The 20,026-nt window shown below is 33.1% G+C and overlaps 1 protein-coding gene across 4 annotated transcripts in view; it reads right to left on the bottom strand.

Moving 5' to 3' along the window:
• Positions 1–526: 526 nt before the first annotated feature.
• Positions 527–20,026, bottom strand: part of LOC114938827 (uncharacterized) — a 41,686-nt gene continuing 22,186 nt past the window's right edge. The window contains exons 1-10 of one of the 4 annotated variants that reach the window (XM_029312942.2): positions 14,486–14,752; positions 12,447–12,968; positions 10,318–10,783; positions 9,443–9,522; positions 7,583–7,817; positions 3,796–3,913; positions 3,017–3,170; positions 2,775–2,934; positions 1,027–2,626; positions 527–592 (exon numbers count right to left, since the gene is read on the bottom strand). In XM_029312942.2, the coding sequence (XP_029168775.2) occupies positions 1,196–2,626; positions 2,775–2,934; positions 3,017–3,170; positions 3,796–3,913; positions 7,583–7,817; positions 9,443–9,522; positions 10,318–10,650 (2,511 nt within the window). In that variant the 5' untranslated portion in view covers positions 10,651–10,783; positions 12,447–12,968; positions 14,486–14,752 and the 3' untranslated portion in view covers positions 527–592; positions 1,027–1,195. Of the gene's footprint in view, positions 593–1,026; positions 2,627–2,774; positions 2,935–3,016; positions 3,171–3,795; positions 3,914–7,582; positions 7,818–9,442; positions 9,523–10,317; positions 10,784–12,446; positions 13,114–14,485; positions 14,753–20,026 lie in introns of those variants that run through there. The other 3 variants (XM_029312944.2, XM_029312945.2, XM_029312943.2) reach the window with 3 other exon arrangements.

The raw sequence follows: 20,026 nt of genomic DNA, 5'->3' as shown, positions 1-20,026 counted from the left end.
ATATAAAAGCTAGACTGAACTCACTCTCTCTCTCTCTTTCTCCAGAGAGAGTTTAAAATACATATGGGAAATTATCCAAGATATTATTAATGTGTACAACATTTCGGATGACTGTGAGCAACGGTGTAACATATGATCGATACAAATATGTATTATTTATGCACATGTTTCCCGGAGAAATACGATAAAACAGAATTTCTCCTTATCTCTTGCGTATATCCAGTAAGCTCGTCGCAAATAATTTTGGAAAAGATTGAGTTTCACTTTAAAGTAATATAAATATTAACGCGCGCGATCGATAAAATATAAATTAATGATTAAAAAGTTAAATTAAGAAATATCGGTGCTAGAGACGCTTAGTTGTATACATCACGTGTTTCGGCTAATCGATAGTAGCTGCTGACCAATAGCATATCTGCCTGTTATACCTGGCTCCGTGCAAAATTAGATTCGCACGCGGATGAAGATACTTTGCTTCTATTACAAAAGAGACTTGGTCTTATTCCTTTATGCGGTCAGCAGCGGGTAAGTTTCATGCCACCTTCTTCTTACTGGTCTTCTTACTGCGAGGCAAGGTAGCGAAACTCGTAATCTGAAATATATGAAAATATTGTTTTATTATTTTTATTATGGAATTGAAAATTGGTATATTGTCAATCCCTCTTGTCATTGTTTTCATGTTTCCATAGAAATTAATCAGTAGTTGGTAAAAAAAAAGAGGAGCACAAGATTATCTTTTAAAAAATTTTAATAGTTTAAAAGTTTAGATTGAAATTTAGTTTGATATGCATCATCTATGTTACTATTAAGTTAATCATAAAATAGTTTAAATATGAGAAATGGAGATTTCCGATAAACCAAATAAAAACGAGTAAACTAAATAAATTGTGTGTGATTTGGAAGAGTTACGGATTAGTTGCATTAGAATTACAAGAATTAATATCATGCAATGCTACATGTTATGATTAATGAAAATGGAGTTAATTATATTGGATTAACAAGAGACACTCAGAAACTAATTCATACGATCTTAATGGATCAGTCCATTTCTTCTGTCCGGATTTCCGATTAGGATAAAATATCTAAGAAATGTAGGAAAATGGGAGAGAGCAGGAGGAACAAGCTTTTTTTCTTATACTTTAGTAAAAATAAATATAATGTAATTATGCGATTAAATAATTTCTATGAAATGACTTTAATTAATATCGGTGATAATCTCTTTTTTGCCGCTGCAAGGCAGCGACTGAGATATCTCGCGAATCTTCAAGTTTGATTTAGTTTCAAGATTCTTTTCATAATTTTCAAAATTCTTCATATTTCTTGCATCGTCTACAGTCTCATTAGGTTCAATTTTATTGAGATCTGTTTCATTCAACGGTACGATAAAAGTATCCAATTTTTCAGCAGAAATTGAAGTTGATAATTTGGCGGATGCGTCCACGAACATCTGGGATCCAATACTACCCGATCTTGATGCTGATTCACTGGTCTCGGACAACGTGGAACTGGAATCATCCTCTTTAGAAGAAGTTTCGCTTTGTTCCTTGTGGAAAGCGTTGTGAAAGATATTCTTCGGGATTGTTAATAATTTGGAAAAACTCTCTTTAGCGCGTGATCTATTGGATTTCTTCTTCTTCTTTTTCATATCCGTCGTATGCGCTAAGAAAATATCTTTCGTAGCATCCGCATTTGAAATAGTTCTTACCGTTCCAGTTTTAATAACCAAAGTAGCTTTCAGGGCGTTCTGAGACATATCTTCGTCGGTGTCTTCATTATTTATTATTGTTTCAGTTGAAGCTTCATCATTTATTATTGTTTCAGTTGAAGATTCTATTGGAGCTTTTGGAGCAGGTTTTTTATGATATTTACCTGCGCGATTATCGCCATCAAGATTGCAACTCGATGAAATCGGCGTAACAGAACGCTGGATCGTAGTATCGCAATCTTCTTTGCTCGAAGAATCATCAGCTTTCATTTCTGGTACACTAACGTTCTGTTCTTTAACTTTGTCGATCGTGTTCAATTTTTCTTGAGAAGATACGATGCTTCTCGCAACTTTATGCGCATCGTCTAACAATTCCTTCAGCTCAATGAACTTTTCTTGACATATTTCGCTATTTACTCGTTCAATATCGGCACCAATATCGGGGTTTCGGGAAGAGTCTACCTGACTATCTCTCGAATCTTTATTAATATGTTCAATTTGTACATTAGATTCAGCCTGCTGAAAATCAAGTTCTTTTATCGAATTATCGACGTTTATTTCATCTGCGCTTTCTGCCACTGCAGGTATCGATAGCTTTTCCATTGAGATATTCTCGATTTCTATAGTTTGCACCGTTTGTAAGTCTACTTGAGCCGTGTTTGTGTCTACGAATTCATTACTCGACTCTGTCGATGACGATTCGCTGTATTCTTCTATTTTCGTCGTGGATCGATTTTCGTTCGCGGATTCATCGATACAAGACATGGATTCAAGTATCGGGCGATTTTGAAATTTCTTACTCTGAGAAAACAATAGCAGAAGCTCGACAGCTTGTTCGGGAGTGAGAACATTCAGTGACGACGGGAGGGAGACATTTTCAGGAGATGGAAGGTCGATGCGGTTGAAATCCTCGTCCCTGTCCTTCAAAGACCACAAAAAAAGTACGTATCATTAACTGAGTTGACGAATGTGTGCGTGTCGAAGAATGATCCGTGATTCTTTTCATTTCGCAATAATCGGTGCAATATGATACAATTATTAATCTCTAAGGTACATTTTATCGGCTTACTTCTGGTGTCTTCTTCGTGGTGGAACGAGGCTTCACGCGCGTTCTCGCGCCGACGCTCGACGTTCTTACTAAGGAGTCAACCTGAGAAGTAATGCGCTGAGACTGCAGAGCCTCACCACTACTGTAACCGCTAGATATGTCGTCCGAAGACCTTATATTTCTACGAGCGTAGGAAAGATTCGTTATCACTGATATTCACACAAATAATGTCATATACATTTTTTAATTAATATATTACGCACGTTAAACTAGCTATGGGTTCCCTAGGCCTTGGTTGTCGAACGTCGACATCCACTTCGGAAAAATACATGTCCACTCGAGACGCGTTGCTGCTGGACTGGGTTCTGCGAGGGCTGTAACCCCTTCTTCCTGTATGCTCTCTTCGACGAGGTTCTACTATAGTGATCACAGAAATTTATTTTAAAATAATACTTGATATATATTTTGAAATATACCTTGTCTCGATTTTTCAATTCGATTAATTAAATCAATAATTAAGAGTTTAACTAGGCTCTGTAATATATAAATATAAATTTAACATATATAAGATAGGCAATAAGAGCCAAATCGCGGATGACAGTGCGTTATTCTAAACGAAACTAAATTTTTTCGTTAGAATTAAATACCTGTGCACAAGGCACCAAATTTTTACTTGGACACGGCCAAGATATAAAATTGGAATAATCTCTACAAGAGATTTTTAATTCCATGTATCCCCTATTCCCCCTAAAGAAAATAAAGTGCGAGAGAAAAATATAGATCCGAAAGTCGCAGAATCGGGAATCGAACCCGAGACCTTTCGCTTGCCGGGCGACTGCTCTTCCAACTGAGCTATTCAGATCCTTTCGATTCTATACTTTTCTCTGTTATATATATTAAATCAATAATATTTGATCTAGATCTCTGCTTCAGATAAATAGCGCGTCAAGATGGAAAAAGCAGATGTTTGACAATTTTTGCGATCAAACATGTTTTTCTTTCTTAAATGTAATGTATTTGTACGATACTAGAAATCAGCTACCTTGCATGTCTGTCTCGTCACGCGCGTCGGGTGTGTTTCTATTTTCGTCCTCCTTTTCGCCGGTTAGATCACTGAGGCTGTAACTTTTTCTCAATTGTTGCACCAGTCCGCCGCCGCCCTGGAAAAGGAAATCGCTCGTGAAACATCTCTCTCGTTTCGCAGAGATGAGGACAGCCAACGTATTACCTACCTACTGCAAAAAAAAAATGAATCGAGTCATCGAAATATTTTGAATGATTAAGTGAAAAAAAACCAAATAAAAATCTTACCAACCAAAAGAATGTTAATGTGTTATCTGCCGTCACCGGTCACGAAGGCAAACTCCCCTTACGCCGGATTTCGACAATCCAAAAGCGATTTCTTGCTTTTTCCATATCGAGACACTTGTATTTTACTTTTGTATTTATCGTTCTGTTAAACATGCGTTGTTCAAAAGCATACGATAGTTGACGGTATAGTACTGCATTAAATAATCGCGTTTATAAAATGCTTTCAAGCGATTAGTTTCGTTAACGTAAACTTATATTTTTGAAACAGATGTGCTACTTGATAAAAGAGAATATTAATCCTTATAATTAAATCTCTCTGTTCGCGAGATACAGTAAGAGGCAAGTAAAGGATGGAGGACGCGGTGATTGCGACGAGATGTTCACAATAGAAACGGAGAATCGAAGGCTCTCATCCAATAATGCTTTTATTTGAAAAAAAACCAACTCATAATAATCGAAATCTTTGGGATCGGGTACAAAAATCTCTTACTCGCTAAGACAGCTCTCGACATTGCAAGAGTTCGCGTGTAGAAAAACCACAGCAATAAGAAGGCACTGGACGTTTGCAGGGCCAGAAATTGTCTTTGTTGCCGCAAAGACAAAACCTGAACTCGCTTTTCCCGTATCGATTCCTTCAGTTCACGCGACCTGAAGTAGACGTAACATACACATGTTACAGTTAAAGCATTCATGGCAGTCGCTAAAATCGTAGTTGCCCTACGGGATAAACAATTACGTGCGACTATAATGTATAATACGTACAAAAGTAATTTAATTTTTATGACATCGCAAAAAGTTACACGTGTTTTATTTTTTAAGTTTATGCGTCTCTAGAAACTATAAACCAAACAGCGACGGACGTTTTTATCAGACTAGCCTATCTGAAGTGATAGGACACGTCCATCATCCATTTGTGGACAACGCATAAGTTTTATTGCTGCTTTTTTCCCACGTACGTGTATATCGCGGGAATACACGTGCAATATAACGTAGATCCATGTTTATCAGTAATTTTATAGATGAAACGCACAAACGAATATACAAATACGCAAATAACTATCTAATTACGATGACAATGATAACAATGATGACTATGCTGTAGCACACAATCTCGTTCATCTGGTTGTACGTTATCGTTATTCGATAAACCTATTATTATCTACATTGAAGAAAAATAGAAAAAAAAAATTTAATCAACATTAACTAACGTTGGTGCAATCGCTGGTTAATCGTCCTAATGGCATTATTAAATTTATTCGTTATGCACATTATATAAATTGCAAGAGATGATAAACGACAATGATATGAAAAATTGACTCTTGTATTATAATTACATAGAATTTTTGAACAATACTTTTTTTCTCGAACTTCTCTTATATAATCCGATCTCTGTGCTTTGATCGTTATCCTTAAACCTGTATTAACATTGCGTGCTTTAATAATTGACATTATTAATATCAACGTGATGTACGCAATATTATATAAAAATATTAAAATTTTATTATGATTTCACTAACAATATTACTTTACGTTCTAAATATATAAGACGATTAGATACATATTTCTTACGATTTCCAGAATTCAATAAAGTTCACGTGAAAAAAAACACCTAATATATATAAAATAAGGCATTCAAGTGAATGAAAATGACTAAGACGAGTCTTATTTTTGTCAAAATATGTATACAATTAGAAATTATCCAGATCATATTCGTTATAAGAAGATTAAAGTTGTAAAGTTCTCACATCTTTAAAACAAAGAATACGAGATTGTATAAAATCTACGTTTCTTATGCCTCTTATCTTATCAATATATCAATATCAATCTTTTCATCACTATTATATATTGCCCATATAGTTGAACACAATCACACACAATGTAAATTTTATTTACGGAAGTAATAGACAGAAGATATTATTCGTACTACTTAATGAAAATTTCTCGTGATATCGCGAACAAAAAATTTCGCTTCGTGAATTCGCGCATAAAAAGTCTAAAAAAAGAAAAAAAAATTTGTGATAGATGAAAGCGCGTGAAAAAAATATCAATGCATACAATGTGTAGAAAATTCTGTCATCGGTCCTCAAAGCACTCTTTCGTGCGTAATCGAGAGTCTCTCTTTACTTATCTTACTAAATACAAATACAAATCAGCTGCATCCTTTCATTGTCTTTGACAAAATCGCCGATACTTCTCAATATTATTGATCCATCGGTCCGCTTTTCAGGCTTTCAGTGATTTATCCTCATTCCATCTTTATATGGTATCATCCGTCTCTCGGATTAATTGACCTCGGCGTCGTCGCTAAAATCTATGTCATAACTCTTCGACTTGCAGGCACGATTCTTCTGACGTCTGGTGGCTTCGGCACTTCGGCCGCGATCCTTCCTCGACTTCCGTGTTTTTCGCGGCGCTTCCTTCTCGGGCAATTTGAATATCGGTGGTTCCTCGTCCGGCAGCTCGTACTCGATGTCCGTCGTCGGTAGTTCCTGTATTATCTCCTCGTCGTCATCCGAATCGCGAAGCTGCCAGTCGATGGAAACTGCGTCTGTGTCGCCCATCACGAGATCATCGGACTTAGTATGTTGATTGCAGATCGCATTGCCGTCCAGACAATCCGGCCCGTCCAGCTGCTGGTTGTTTAACCGGGTCGTTGTTCTGGGGTTGGCTAAGCTAGAAATCGCCGGGTCTGATTGGCGGTCGGGGAGTGCACTCGTCGTGTTCGGGAATACGATCGGGAGATTCTATCGTGTGACGCCGATATCATATTTTGTTTATTATTTTTTTTTTTTGCATTTTAATCGGTCAGCAATAATCGGCGTGTTGATGATTATTGTTGTTGTTATGGGTCAGTGGCAGAATTTTATCGTGTAGTTGACGAGACGATTTGACAAGCAATGACAGTAGTTAAGACGTTGATCGGGCGGTGGTTAATGTGCTCGATGTTTTGTCGTGCATGGTTTTGCGGATGGCGATGGTCGGTTTGTTTGTTTCAATTTTTGATTAGGCAGTAAGACGGCGATGCGGCGACGTGCGGGAATGCGGACGGGACAGAGAACGAAAACAGAAAAAATCAAAAACACGTAAAATCATTAGTGGGCGAAACAATCGAGGACGGGTCAATCGATACAAGTTTTATGCATGATAAATGAAAGCGAGAATTCAAGCTGGTTAAAATACGTGATCAAACAAGGTAAAACATTTCTGGCAGCCTTTTTCCCCACAATACAAGGTTTCATATATAAATTTTATTCTATATTCTATATATGTATAATTAAATTCTATATTCTAATTTAAATGTAAAATTGAGGAATAAATTTTCAAAGCGAAATTCTTCCTTAAAAGCTGCCAGCTATTCTTACATCTACGTGTATAAGGATGTTCTATAAATTATCATTTTATTTGATTTTTCGAACTCGATGTGACATTAATCGAAGAATCTCCAATAAAAGAAGAATGATAATTTCTGAACATCCTAGGATAACGATATACTTTCTTTAATTAAGGTAGGGTCTTACCTTAATAGCGGTCTGCATAAGGACCGTGGTGGCATAGTTCACTCCCTTGGTACCAAGATGCAACACCGCCGTGTAACCCTGCTCAGTTGCGCGTGCTATGGCTTCGTCGATCTCGGCTTCACGACGGATTAACGCGGGATGCACGAAGCGTCGGTAAAGGATGCTGGAGCCCTTGGTAGCCGGGCTCAGCAGCCACAGTACCAAGATGATTTTAATCTCATAATAAAATGGGAACCTACGTAACAGACGTCGAGACACGTGTCAAATGTCACAGCGCCGTGCCGATGCGACTTTTCTCTTTCTTTCTCTCTTATTCTATTTTATTTGTCTCTCTTCTAATATTAATAATATTAATTGTATAATTATTATAGGAATATTTGTGTAGAAAATATTTTATAAAATATATACAGTTATATAATAAAGAAATTAAAAAATTTATCAAATCAGAAAAAACAAATAAAAATATTGAAGGCGTCAGTTTGACAGCTTTCTTTTCTAGTAAATTGTCGTATTTTTACGTAATAATGCTGATAAAATAACCGATTGTATACAGCGTATTATTACGCGTCTGTAATCTACTCGATTCGATTCGCGCTACGAAAAATTCGTCACGAGTGTGAAAGTGAGAGCGGCTTGGAGAAAAGCGCAAATACACACTGAGAGGGTAATCTGACATTTCGACGCCAGAAGTATGTACTAGTTTCCTTTTTGGTTGTAATCCGAGTATGAAGGGAAATCTGGCACGATGCTCTCCAACGAGGAAGGAAATATAATGAGAAAGAAGGACAAGAAGATACAGAGAGGAACGACAAGGGGGAGGCGAGAGAGGGAAGAAGCTCGGGCAGAATCCTCAGAAGTGCATGTAAGCCAATATCTATCTCATCCGAAATTAGACTTTCGGAATTCCGCGCGGTGAGAGCACGGCTTTCAGACCGCGCGGTTCGCAGCTGGCTTGGTTTATTGGCCCCTTAGCTTGCCCTCGCGCCGCGACTCCAAGATTCATCTCAATATCCGCTGTATTATGCTACGTACACACGGTCGCTGTCAAATCGACGCGTTGCTCTTTTCTATAGCGTCTCAGCTTTCATGCACTTTCTTTTATCTTCGGTACTCTTTAAAGAATTAACTTTCTTACAATAGAAGATTCGGATAATTCTTAAATTGCAAGCTCTTGATATTATTATAGACTCCTCTCTCCAAATTACGTTTGATATATGAATCAAAAGCAAGTGAACAATCCACAAATATTGAGACTTAAAATTGATATTTTAAATAAATTAAATAATGGAACAAATGTTTGCTATTTTTCTTTTTAAACATATCTTGCAAATTTTCTTCTTCAAAATAAAATTTTAATTTCTGATATTGCATATTCTTAATTAATCTATTATTATTAAACTTGTTTATATATAAAAGAATTTACTATAAATTAATCAAAAATATAAATGTATAATGCATATATAAGCTGATGCAAAAGAAATAATAAAAAATAAATAATTGCAAAAAATTGGATTAAGTTCTACGAGCAGGAAGATGGATTAATGTATTATACTGATAGATAAATGGATTAAAAGAGATAATGCAGCGAGGACTATTTTGATAATCACTTTCAATGAAATTACACAGCGGAAATGTTAATAAATGCGCAATATTACGATTCTCATTTTCCATAGATATTTCAATTATCATACTTATTGTTAGATAAATCAATAATAATGCACACGAATAATTTTATCCGATTTTGTCATCCAAATATAAAAATATTACTTAAATAATTATTTAGATAAATCATACAAAAAATATGTTATTTGTAAAAGTGTAAGTGATAAATGTGTAATAGTAATATAATAGTAATCTCACCAAAAACTAAAGAAGACATCAGTAAAAGTTTCTGCGCACGTGAATAGCGCGAACACGATCCAGTACATCATCCATTTGACCTGAAACCAGAGAGATTCCAGAGCGATGGATTATTGCAAAAACAGCAGAGAAATTTATTCTCGATTTATCCTCTTTTACAATAAATAAATTGTTACACATAGAATTAAAATGACAAAGAAAAAAATAAATAAAAAAATACTAAATTTATATAAAAGATTTAAAATATAATTAAATTAAAAATCAGGCTTTATATTATTACTTATATTTCTTCCATGCAGACTGTATTAAATACAAAATATTTATGATGTCAGTTACATAGCAATGTAAAACAGTTTTGACTTCATTAGGTTCACAAGCAAAAGGTTAATGTTAAAAAATTTCCGATTATTAATATTTCTGAATATAAATACACATTTTCTGTAGGCAAATGATTAATTTATAATAATTTGGTGTATAAAATTTACATAACGTAAATTACGTAAAACTCTATGAAAATTTATTGTGTGAAGAGAATCTAAAATAGCATTTGCATTTTATGAAAAATTTTAAAAAATTTTTAATATTTTTTAAGTCCACTTAATTGGAATATTAAATCATAATCTATAAGATTTAATTGTCATTTAAAAAAGAATCCATCGAAATTATATATAGGTATATATTTGTAACTTTATAGTTTATATGAATTTTAACCAAACCATTATTTTCATCGCATAATGTCGAAAGGAAAAAATTATAATAATATATATAGCTTAAAGTTTCAAAGTTTACTTTTAATTAAGTACATCCAGGATGTTGGGTTTAAAGGTTAAAACCGCATTTGTAAAAGCTACTTATTATATATGTTTCTCGCTTACATATTCCTTGACATTCTTCGTGCGCACCGCCTTGTAGGAAGCGTATGCCGGGTAGAGGGTGCCAAAAACTAATCTGAAAATCGGATAAATAAGGCTGTAAATAAGGGATCGTGGCGACACTATCGCTAGGAACACCGTCAACAATCCGACGTTGTTCAACGTCATTCGTATGGGAAACGTTTGCAACGTTTGCCGGCACCAGGCCATCGTCTGCCTCGCCAGGAGATCGCTTATTTTCGCTCTATGCATCAACACGATCGGCAATTCGCCCGATCGAGGTCCGTTCTTCTCGAAGATTTCTATTGTCGATCGATGGATTCTTTTCGTTTCCATCGTATTGTCAACTTATTTTTGTCTATCTCTCTTTCTCTCTCGCGCTAAAACGAGAACGTTTTTCTTTGTCCCTGAAATCTTGAACTCTTCCAGAGATTCTGCGACAGTCGTCGGACGAATGCGACGAATCCAGCTGTAACATAAAAAAAATCGAAATTATTTAATGGATATCGATGTATTTTAATAATGCAAGTAGTGCAAATATAGTAGACTTAAAGAGCTGAAAGAGGTAGTTAGATGTACTGAAAGAGCTATTTAGATGAAATAAAGTACTTCAAGGTCTACTTAGTGAGATCAATTATCAGATTTCTTAAGGATTCAATGAATGAATCCAATAATTGTATTCGTTACATAGAGTAACATAGTTTCGCTTTAGTAAAAACATCGACAAAAATAAACGTTAGTTTGGCAAATCATACATTACAACTTGTCAATACCATTACGAATGTATATTAATTAGAAATCATATTGTATTATAACATTTGAACATGTATGTACGCACATACAAAAATAATCAACTGTGGCTTCAATATAAACAATACGCTTCTGTATTTAAATCATTGTAAGTCTAATTTTTTAAAATTTCGCTGAAAAATATTTGCAATTTATTACAAGCTGTAGCTTTTCAATATAAATAATTCAATCGTATTTGTATCACATTAAAAAATCAAACATGTCATTCTGCATTCTATCAAAATGTAATGTTCGCATTTTTTAGAATCGTCGTCGAATTTGAAATAAAGACTTCAGAATCTGTTAGAAAGTTTCCGAATGTTTATATTTACAATAGCGACTGCTCTGGATAGTGTCTGAATTATCATAATGTGATTGCTCAACGCGTCGAGTCTTTTATCTTCTATTTTTTCGTCATGGTACCTGCATTTTCGTAATTTCCTGCGTTTTCGTGCATTTGCATTTTGCGCGGTAAACGTCCTTAAAATTATATTAAAAATTCATTTATTAACTCTCAAGCTGTAACAGCATGTATCACAAAACATTTAAGCTCTTCGATCGAGTGAATTAACAGTTTTCGATAATGGCATCGCGGAATGATCACCAAACTCAAGATTCTGGAGCAGCGTTTTTGATTGAAGTGTAATTATCTGTCGTTTAATGTTTGCCTCGATTGCTGCGATCTCGTTTAAGAAATTGTGCAAGAAGCTTGTTACAGAAATCCAATTTAACACGCGATATTGCCGATCTTTCATACGTATCGTATAAAAGATGAGAGATATAATTCACAACACGTGTATGCGCAGAAATTACTCCCTAAATCTTTCTCCACATTTATATTTCCAAGTATTATTATTTTACAATTTATTGTCATTGCATCATAATGTTGCATTATAAAGTATGATCATATACTGTAGAATAAATGAATTTTATGTGTAAAACAATAAAAAATAAGTTAAATTAAATTAAAAAGATATGCAAATGAAATAGTTAAATTATATCAACGATACTGATTGTGAGCGTACTTTTCAAATCAATTCTATGATATATTATTTTGGTACATATTTTGCAATATATTTAGAAACAAAATTAATTTAAAATACCTTTTTTTAATGTGAAATACTTATAAACTTTAACTATCTGCACAATAACTAAAAGAGGAAACTATTTCTTAAATAATAGTGCACTACTTAAGCAATTCATTATATAAATTACACGTAATGATCATTGTTCATTGATAATTCGATACTAAAAATTTTTAAATAATAATTCACCTCAGAGTTTTAAGTTTTATAATACTATTTATTAATTTTTTTTAATAGACACAAATGCTTCCTTCTTACAATCCAATCGTTTCTTCCGTCAGATTCATCCGCACGTCTCCTCTCCTTGTTGTGGTTGCTTATTTGTTTCTATTGAGTAACGAGACGCGCTTTGTCAGTTCCTTCGTGTCAAAATCTGAAGTCTTCCTGATTCACGTTATACCGTCTTGTTTTTGTTTTCCTCCGAAATTATTTCCTTACGCGTTCCTAAGGTCAATTCCAAGTACGTTCGCGCTACTACTCGTTCTTCTCGCGATTGCTTCCAGTTCGAGACTAAACGCGTTCGTTCGGGTATCATCAACGACGACGACGACGACGACGACGACGACGACGACGACGACGATGAGCAACACCGGCCACGGAGACTATTTTCGCGTCTTAAGCCGCTGTCGCGCTCGCGTTTCTGAACGGACATCCACGAGAGACTTCAGGTTAACCGCGGCTTTCTCGCATGATGATTCACTTGTGTTTGTGGCGCGAGTCACTTCCGTAAACTAATATTTTGCACGGTCCTTCCGATGTTCTCTTTCGATCGGGTCAAAGCTGTTTACATCAAAGTAAACAAAAATCGAGAAGAGTATTGTTTTCGAACACAATAACAATTTCAAGAATTTTACATTTATTTACAAATTTATCGAGCGCTGTCAATAATATTGGATACTAATTCATAATCTTCCATAATTTATTTGATATATTCAAATTTATTTACAACCAATTCAAAAATAAACAAAAACTAAAAATCTTATGTTATCAAAGCTTAATTATATAAATTTTAAATATTTAATTGCTTGTGCAACTTTAAAGTTCTCTTAAAAATATTTTTGAATTTTCGGATTTATTTCTGCTCCGAAAAGGTCAAAGTGATTATGTAAAAGAGAGCGTGAAATACTTAGGAATATCCTGCCGGTAATATATTAGATCAAAAATGTCCGAAACTGTCTCTGATATACCTTTCGGATAAAGAGTTAAAAGCGTTTGCGACCACGATGTATTTAGAGTGTATGACCGTTTTCCCGCGAGTGGGTCATCTCCGGACGCGCCAGAGAGCAACGAGTTAATTATATGCACCAACCTAGATATCGTCGGTCAAGCTTTATCGGAATAAAAGATCGCGATCGCTTAATTTTCCCGACAAATGTTCGAATTTAACCGAATAAAATTTTGCGCGCAAACTTAACGCGTCGCTATCGTTTGTTCGAAACTAAGATCGTGATTGCGATACCAATATTTCGAAATTAATATCGTGCGATTTAGACATATAGAATAACACGTAAGTCATGTGGGAAATATAGCGTGAACATTGTTTCTCCTGAACACGACATGTGCAAATATATGACGTTCTCTCGAAAGTTTCGACAGCACTCTAGAGGCCTCTAAAGTCTGATGTGGAGAATAAAATTAAACAGCGCATAATGCATAATAACTATAACTTGTGTTTATAACTTTAGAAACTAATTTCGTTATTTGTTGCTTAATCAAATTTTATTTTATACGGTGAGATTTGAAAGAAAGAAGGAACATTTGCTCTCGCGTATATTTTATTTAATTCCTTTAAATTGAATAGAAATTTCCTCGTGCGAGGAAAAACAATAGCCGCATTAACGCGACTTTTGCCGAGTCACTTCGTCGCGGCAGTCAAGCAAATTAAATTAGCGCGTTAGCACCAATTATCTACAGATCACGAGAGCGATAGAGAACTTTAGAACAAAAATTGAAACCGGTATAACAGAGAGAGAGAGAGAGAGAGAGAGAGAGAGAGAGAGAGAGAGAGAGAGAGAGAGAGAGAGAGTGCGATTTTCTATGCCGGAAGAATGCGTTCCTTAATAACGTAATCTTTCGTTATTCAACTTGATTTCACTATTGTCATAAAAAAGAATTTTTCTCCTTTTCGTCATTATATCAGGAATATCTATCAATATTTTAAATTATATCACTATATTATATTATTAATTAATCACTATTAGATTTTGGAAAAAATATCGCAATGATAAAACATATTTAGCAAAATCTTTTTTTATCACGACAGATGCAGTGTCACATTAAATAGCATTAGCACTTACTTTTCGCGATAATTTTTTTTAATAATTTAGATATCGACAATTATATGTATGTATATGTATATCGCTAACACAATTAAATAAATATTCTACAGCTCGTATTCGATCAATCATTCTTATTTCACGCGCGACATCGTTTGACGTTTGTATGCGCGACTTCGTTTGTATACGACATCGCGCGAAAAACTGAGCAAATACTTCGCTTGGCCTGCGATCCTACGAAACTGCGGATGGTCGCCTGCAGTCGCAGGTAATTCAATGATTGTCACCAATGTCGCTCTTTGTCGTGGATTGCGTAACAGGTCGTGCCTAATGCGCAGTCCGTATCGCTTGCGCGAACACGATCGTTTGCGCGTATTATTCATGCCCGGCCGCTTCCGGTTCCGGTCTCCGATAGACGAGATAACGATACGCGAGTCGTCCTTTTGATTCGTCCATGGCGTATCAGGATCAAGGAGTTAGCGGACTGGCAATCGCGCGATAAGACCCGGACAATTTACGATCGTCGCGATTCCGTCGCGGCCATTTACGAAATTGAACGTCCACTTCCTAGTTTTGCCCGAAGATTATCTATCGACCGGATATTTCATAAAGAAAAATCCCGCCTTTTTGTCTCCACTTCACTATTTATGTGTGCCCGCTTCTTCCAGCCGTATACATTTCTGTTCGGGCGAGTTTGTCAAAATTTTTATTACCTCTTTCTCTAATCGAAGAATAAGAATGTTTGCGACGTGAAGTAAATTTTCGATTTAATATATTTATTAAAGAAACGCTATGAAAATATAGCTACGTTTTATCCACATATAATTTCATTATATTATTTTGGTATCTACTTTCTATAAACTTCAATTTACATTTTTTTAATGATTTGTTCATTATTTTCTCAGATATTGAGTAGATTGATTCGAGTTTCTCTTATTTTAGCGCAAAGTTACTTTCGCCGATTAACTTTGGATCGATATATTGTTTACTATATCGGTTTTACTTCTATGTATATATCTTAAATTGAAAGCAGCATTGACAATATCTCGTTGCGTTTCTATTCAAGGTCATGCAATACTCGAAAGTTTCTAACCAGCTGTGGCTACCATTATTTGTAGTTCCAGTGACTCACAAATGCCGGTGCAGTTTGTGCAGTTTGTTCGCATGACTGAAATTATAATTAAAAAACCACTCCTCAATGTTTAAAGTCGACCAGACTGGCAATAATTTATTATAAATAATTATTTGAAATTTATAATAAATTATTGCCAGTCTGGTCGACTTTAAACATTGAGGAGTGGTTTTTTATTAATTATTACTGGCAACCTTAAGGATTATTATTTATGAAATTATAATTGTTAACATTTGTTCTGCTAAATGGTTTTACGTAAGTGCAACCATATGTTTCTACTGCAGAAAATGTGCTTTTTCCATAAAATTATATTTTTTGAAAAAGGCCGCATAACGTATATCATGTGTAATATACAAAATGGTTGATAAATTTATAGTTAAAAAATTAATAAAAGTAACATATATAATCATATTTTAAAATCTTTTGTATAAGAAATTAAAATTTTCTAAGAACGAAATTTATATTTGTTGTTACCGTTATCGTCTTCGAAAATAAGTAACTGCAATGATAACAATTACAATTTACATGTTATTTTTCGATCTCAGAAGTATTTATCCACGTATGCGACATAAAATCAAAATGTTTGATTAATTTATCATTTTCCAAGCTTATATGTATATTATTGTTAGATTAAAAATAGAATTGTCAAAGTAGGTATATTTACGTATAAAATAATTTATGTTTATCAATTTTCTAAATTTTTGAAAATTGCTATATAAAGTAAATAATTGCGTTTCTTGCGAATATTACGTTATGTAAAAAAATTATACAGTAGCCTCTGAAAACTTTGAAAAACGAAATAATAATGTGTTTTAAAATACATAACTTTAATAAAAGAATATTACATATATAAAATGCAGGTGATATAAAAGATCTTTAATAAAACTTTAAATTTTTTGCGGATTATTTCAATTTCATCTACGTTATGATAAATTTCTTTTAATATTTGGAATAACGAAATTCTGCACTCATCGTTGCTATCCTATATGCATTTTATTTTGTATGCTTTTCATTCTTAAAATGACACATAAAAATGATATGTTTTTTTAGAGGACATGTTATATATTTAAATATGCATCGATATGATTACACTGTTGTATGCACAGAAATATTTTTGTTGTAATTTTTAAGATTTATTAAATGATATATGGCATAAGGAAATAAATAGCGCGCATGTAATATCCCAGTCATATAAATTATAGAATTTATCATTGAGCTTTCGAACTGGCATTTGCGAAAGATTGATCGAAGCGTGATTCAAGCTTGTCGTTCAAAGCATGTCACATACAGCGTCGAATCGATTGCAATTCTATAAGATTACTAAAGCTATACGTTTTCACGTTTATTAATGACGACGACATGTAAGTTTTCCCTCTTTATCACTACATAGGTATGAACAAGGTGGCCTTAATCGCGAGAACGAGATTATTCGTATGTATCACGAGGTCAAGATCATACTTCGTTTAACCCGGACTATGATTTTTAACATATGATGATCAAGGTTCCAAACCCATTATATTTCTACTTGTAAGCTTTTATTTTCGATAAATGTTACATTTTGCATATTAATCGACACAAATCAAGTTTTGATATTTTAATTATTTTTTATTTTAATGTGCAGCATCAAATAATCAAAATTTTATTAAGAAAATATGCATTTTAGATATTATGTCAAGGAATATCAATATTAATGTTCAAATTATTTTAAAAAATAGATACATAGTAAAATTATTATTATACAAAATTAGGAGTAAAAATATTCTAGAATTATGCTCTAAATTTTATGAAAAATGATATACAATAAATGCATTACACAGTGTCAAAAATATATTATTTTAGTTATTTATTTTTACGTATCCACTGAACCAAGAGAACACTTTCTTATTACAACAATAAAAATCATGTAGCATAGATATATTGCACGGAAGTACCTTGCAAGAAATATGTGCAAGGTTACCGACAAACTGTAAATGGAACGATGGTCAGGTCTAATGGAGAATGGTTATTGTTTTACATTGTCAAACAAAAAATTTACTTCACTATTGTATGCCGTTATTGAGTTACTATGTGATTGAGAACAATAAAATTCAGCACAGTAAACTTGTCGCAGCAGAAACTGTTCGATATGCTTGAGAAATCCTTTTAATAAAATTAAAACTTTCGTTTAGAACAAAATTCATGTAGAAGATATTTCATGATTATCGATAACGTTATTGGAATATTTCATTTTGCATGTGAACTTTCGCAACTAACATATTAATTAATCTAGTGTTACTATGTGACTTTCGACTCATTCTGTATTAATCACTTTGTCGTGCAATATTGATTGCTTTACATAGATGCATATGTATGTGTCTGTGTATATGAGACTATTGTAGAGACAGTTCATTCTAGGGCATTGACAGACAAGCAGCGAACAAAATTGCAGCAAGGAGGGCGTGCGCAGTTATTTCGAAATGAGGACGAGACGAACATCAACTTAATCTAATAGATATAACAATGATTTATTTCAGAAGCTTATTTAAAGTATGCTAAAAGTAATATAAATCTATTCAATTTTATTAACATTAATATTATTAATCTATATATATATATATATATATATATATATAATTGCAATATATCTAAAAAGTAAGAGAATTGACGCAATTTTTTTTTCATACATATGTCGGTATATTATTTTAATTATTCGTCAAATGTATGTTACTTGGATTTAAGCATGACTAATTTTCTCTAGTAGCGTTATTACTCATGTGATTTAAATTATCGTATAAAACATAACTTTTCGATTCAATAAATGCTAGATATTCAATTCTGAATTCTATTCTAAGATTCTATTCTATCTTGAATTATGATATGAAAATTTAATAAATTCTATTTAAACTAATATACTGCGAACTTTAGATAACAATAATCAGCTAATTGAACATTGACGAGGCAATACGATGATTTCTAAGATCCGTTATCTATTTTCTTTCCTTACATATTAATAATTTACGATACTCGAAAGAAAATGCTTGGGTATCAAAATGAGAATTTCTGGCATTGAGATTTCCTGGATTTGTTCCAAAATTGTAGAACGAACGCGTTCGGAGCTGTCTACTTAGAATTGCAACGAGTCATAGGATAGATGCTATTCCATTATACTGACAGCTCATCAACCTTCAAGCGTTACACGACAAAATCCGGTAAAAAAGAAACAAAAGAAACTAGTATCAATTTCCTCATTTTTTTTAACCAAAGATCGTTCTTAATTAGTGTATTTATAAATATTGTAATAACAATTTTAGTCTAACGAGTAACTTTTCACTAGTTAGAAATGTATAAATGTATAACTCTGGTAAAAAATAATTTCTCTTTTTCTCTCTCTCTGATTATCTTCAACAATCAAACTTCTTTCTCTATCAGAAAATGTCTTCTCGAAAGCTGCTTTTACTTTTTTATCAATAATTTTATAATTATTTTTATTATATTACATAAATAGTTGAGGAACTAGAAAAAAATAATTTATATATATACAAATAATGATTACAATGTCTATTAAAAATTATAAATATCTTTTGTATACATATAGCATCACAAATAATTTATAAACTTATATATTGCGAAATTGATATTAATATCGAAAATATTAATCTATTTAATTAACTATATTAAAATAAGTTCTGCAATAATCATATATCTGTTATATGTGAAAATGATAGTGACAAACATAATTATGTTGGCGCAGTATATGTATCATGTTTTGTAAACAAATAAGAAACATGAATATTAATACAAATAACGTTATGACAAAGGTAAGAAAATTTCATACATGCTACAGTGCAGGCAGTTAATTTATTGTCGTAAAAATTTTTAAAATTTATGTATATACATTATAATATGACTTCGAGATATATCAAAGTTATAAAACAATGATTAGACCATCACTCTCTTTTAATATTTTATTTAAATTAAATTTTAAATAAATAAATAACTTTAGATATCTTTAGATATCAGTTAAAAAGTAAAATTTTTTACATTAACGTGATATTTTTGCCTTATCTATATTTAATATATTTATTGAGTTCATTGCCTTCTCTAAACTGCACGTATACAAAGGGACCAAAAATATACATAACGAATTACATTAGACATAGATTAAAACGATTACAATTTCACGCTCAAGGGTGTTATGTAGGAAATACGCAACGAGAATCTTTCATACAATTTTATATAATCTAATTTTATATAATATCTTTCCTAGTCGATTAGCTAAGAAATATCTTTTCGTAGCATACCATTCACACATGCGCTTCTTCAATATGTATATTGCGTATTGTATGCAGATATTATATTGAAATAATATATATCGAGATTATTTCCGATATCTTCACGATATCTTTCTGTGACTTCACAATTAATATCTTACATAATCCAGGTGCATAATA

The sequence above is a fragment of the Nylanderia fulva genome, unplaced genomic scaffold (genome assembly GCF_048542155.1).
Source record: "Nylanderia fulva isolate GAGA-0341 unplaced genomic scaffold, ASM4854215v1 Scaffold33, whole genome shotgun sequence".
NCBI lineage: Eukaryota > Metazoa > Arthropoda > Insecta > Hymenoptera > Formicidae > Nylanderia > Nylanderia fulva.
This window is presented reverse-complemented; position numbering and strand designations above follow the sequence as displayed.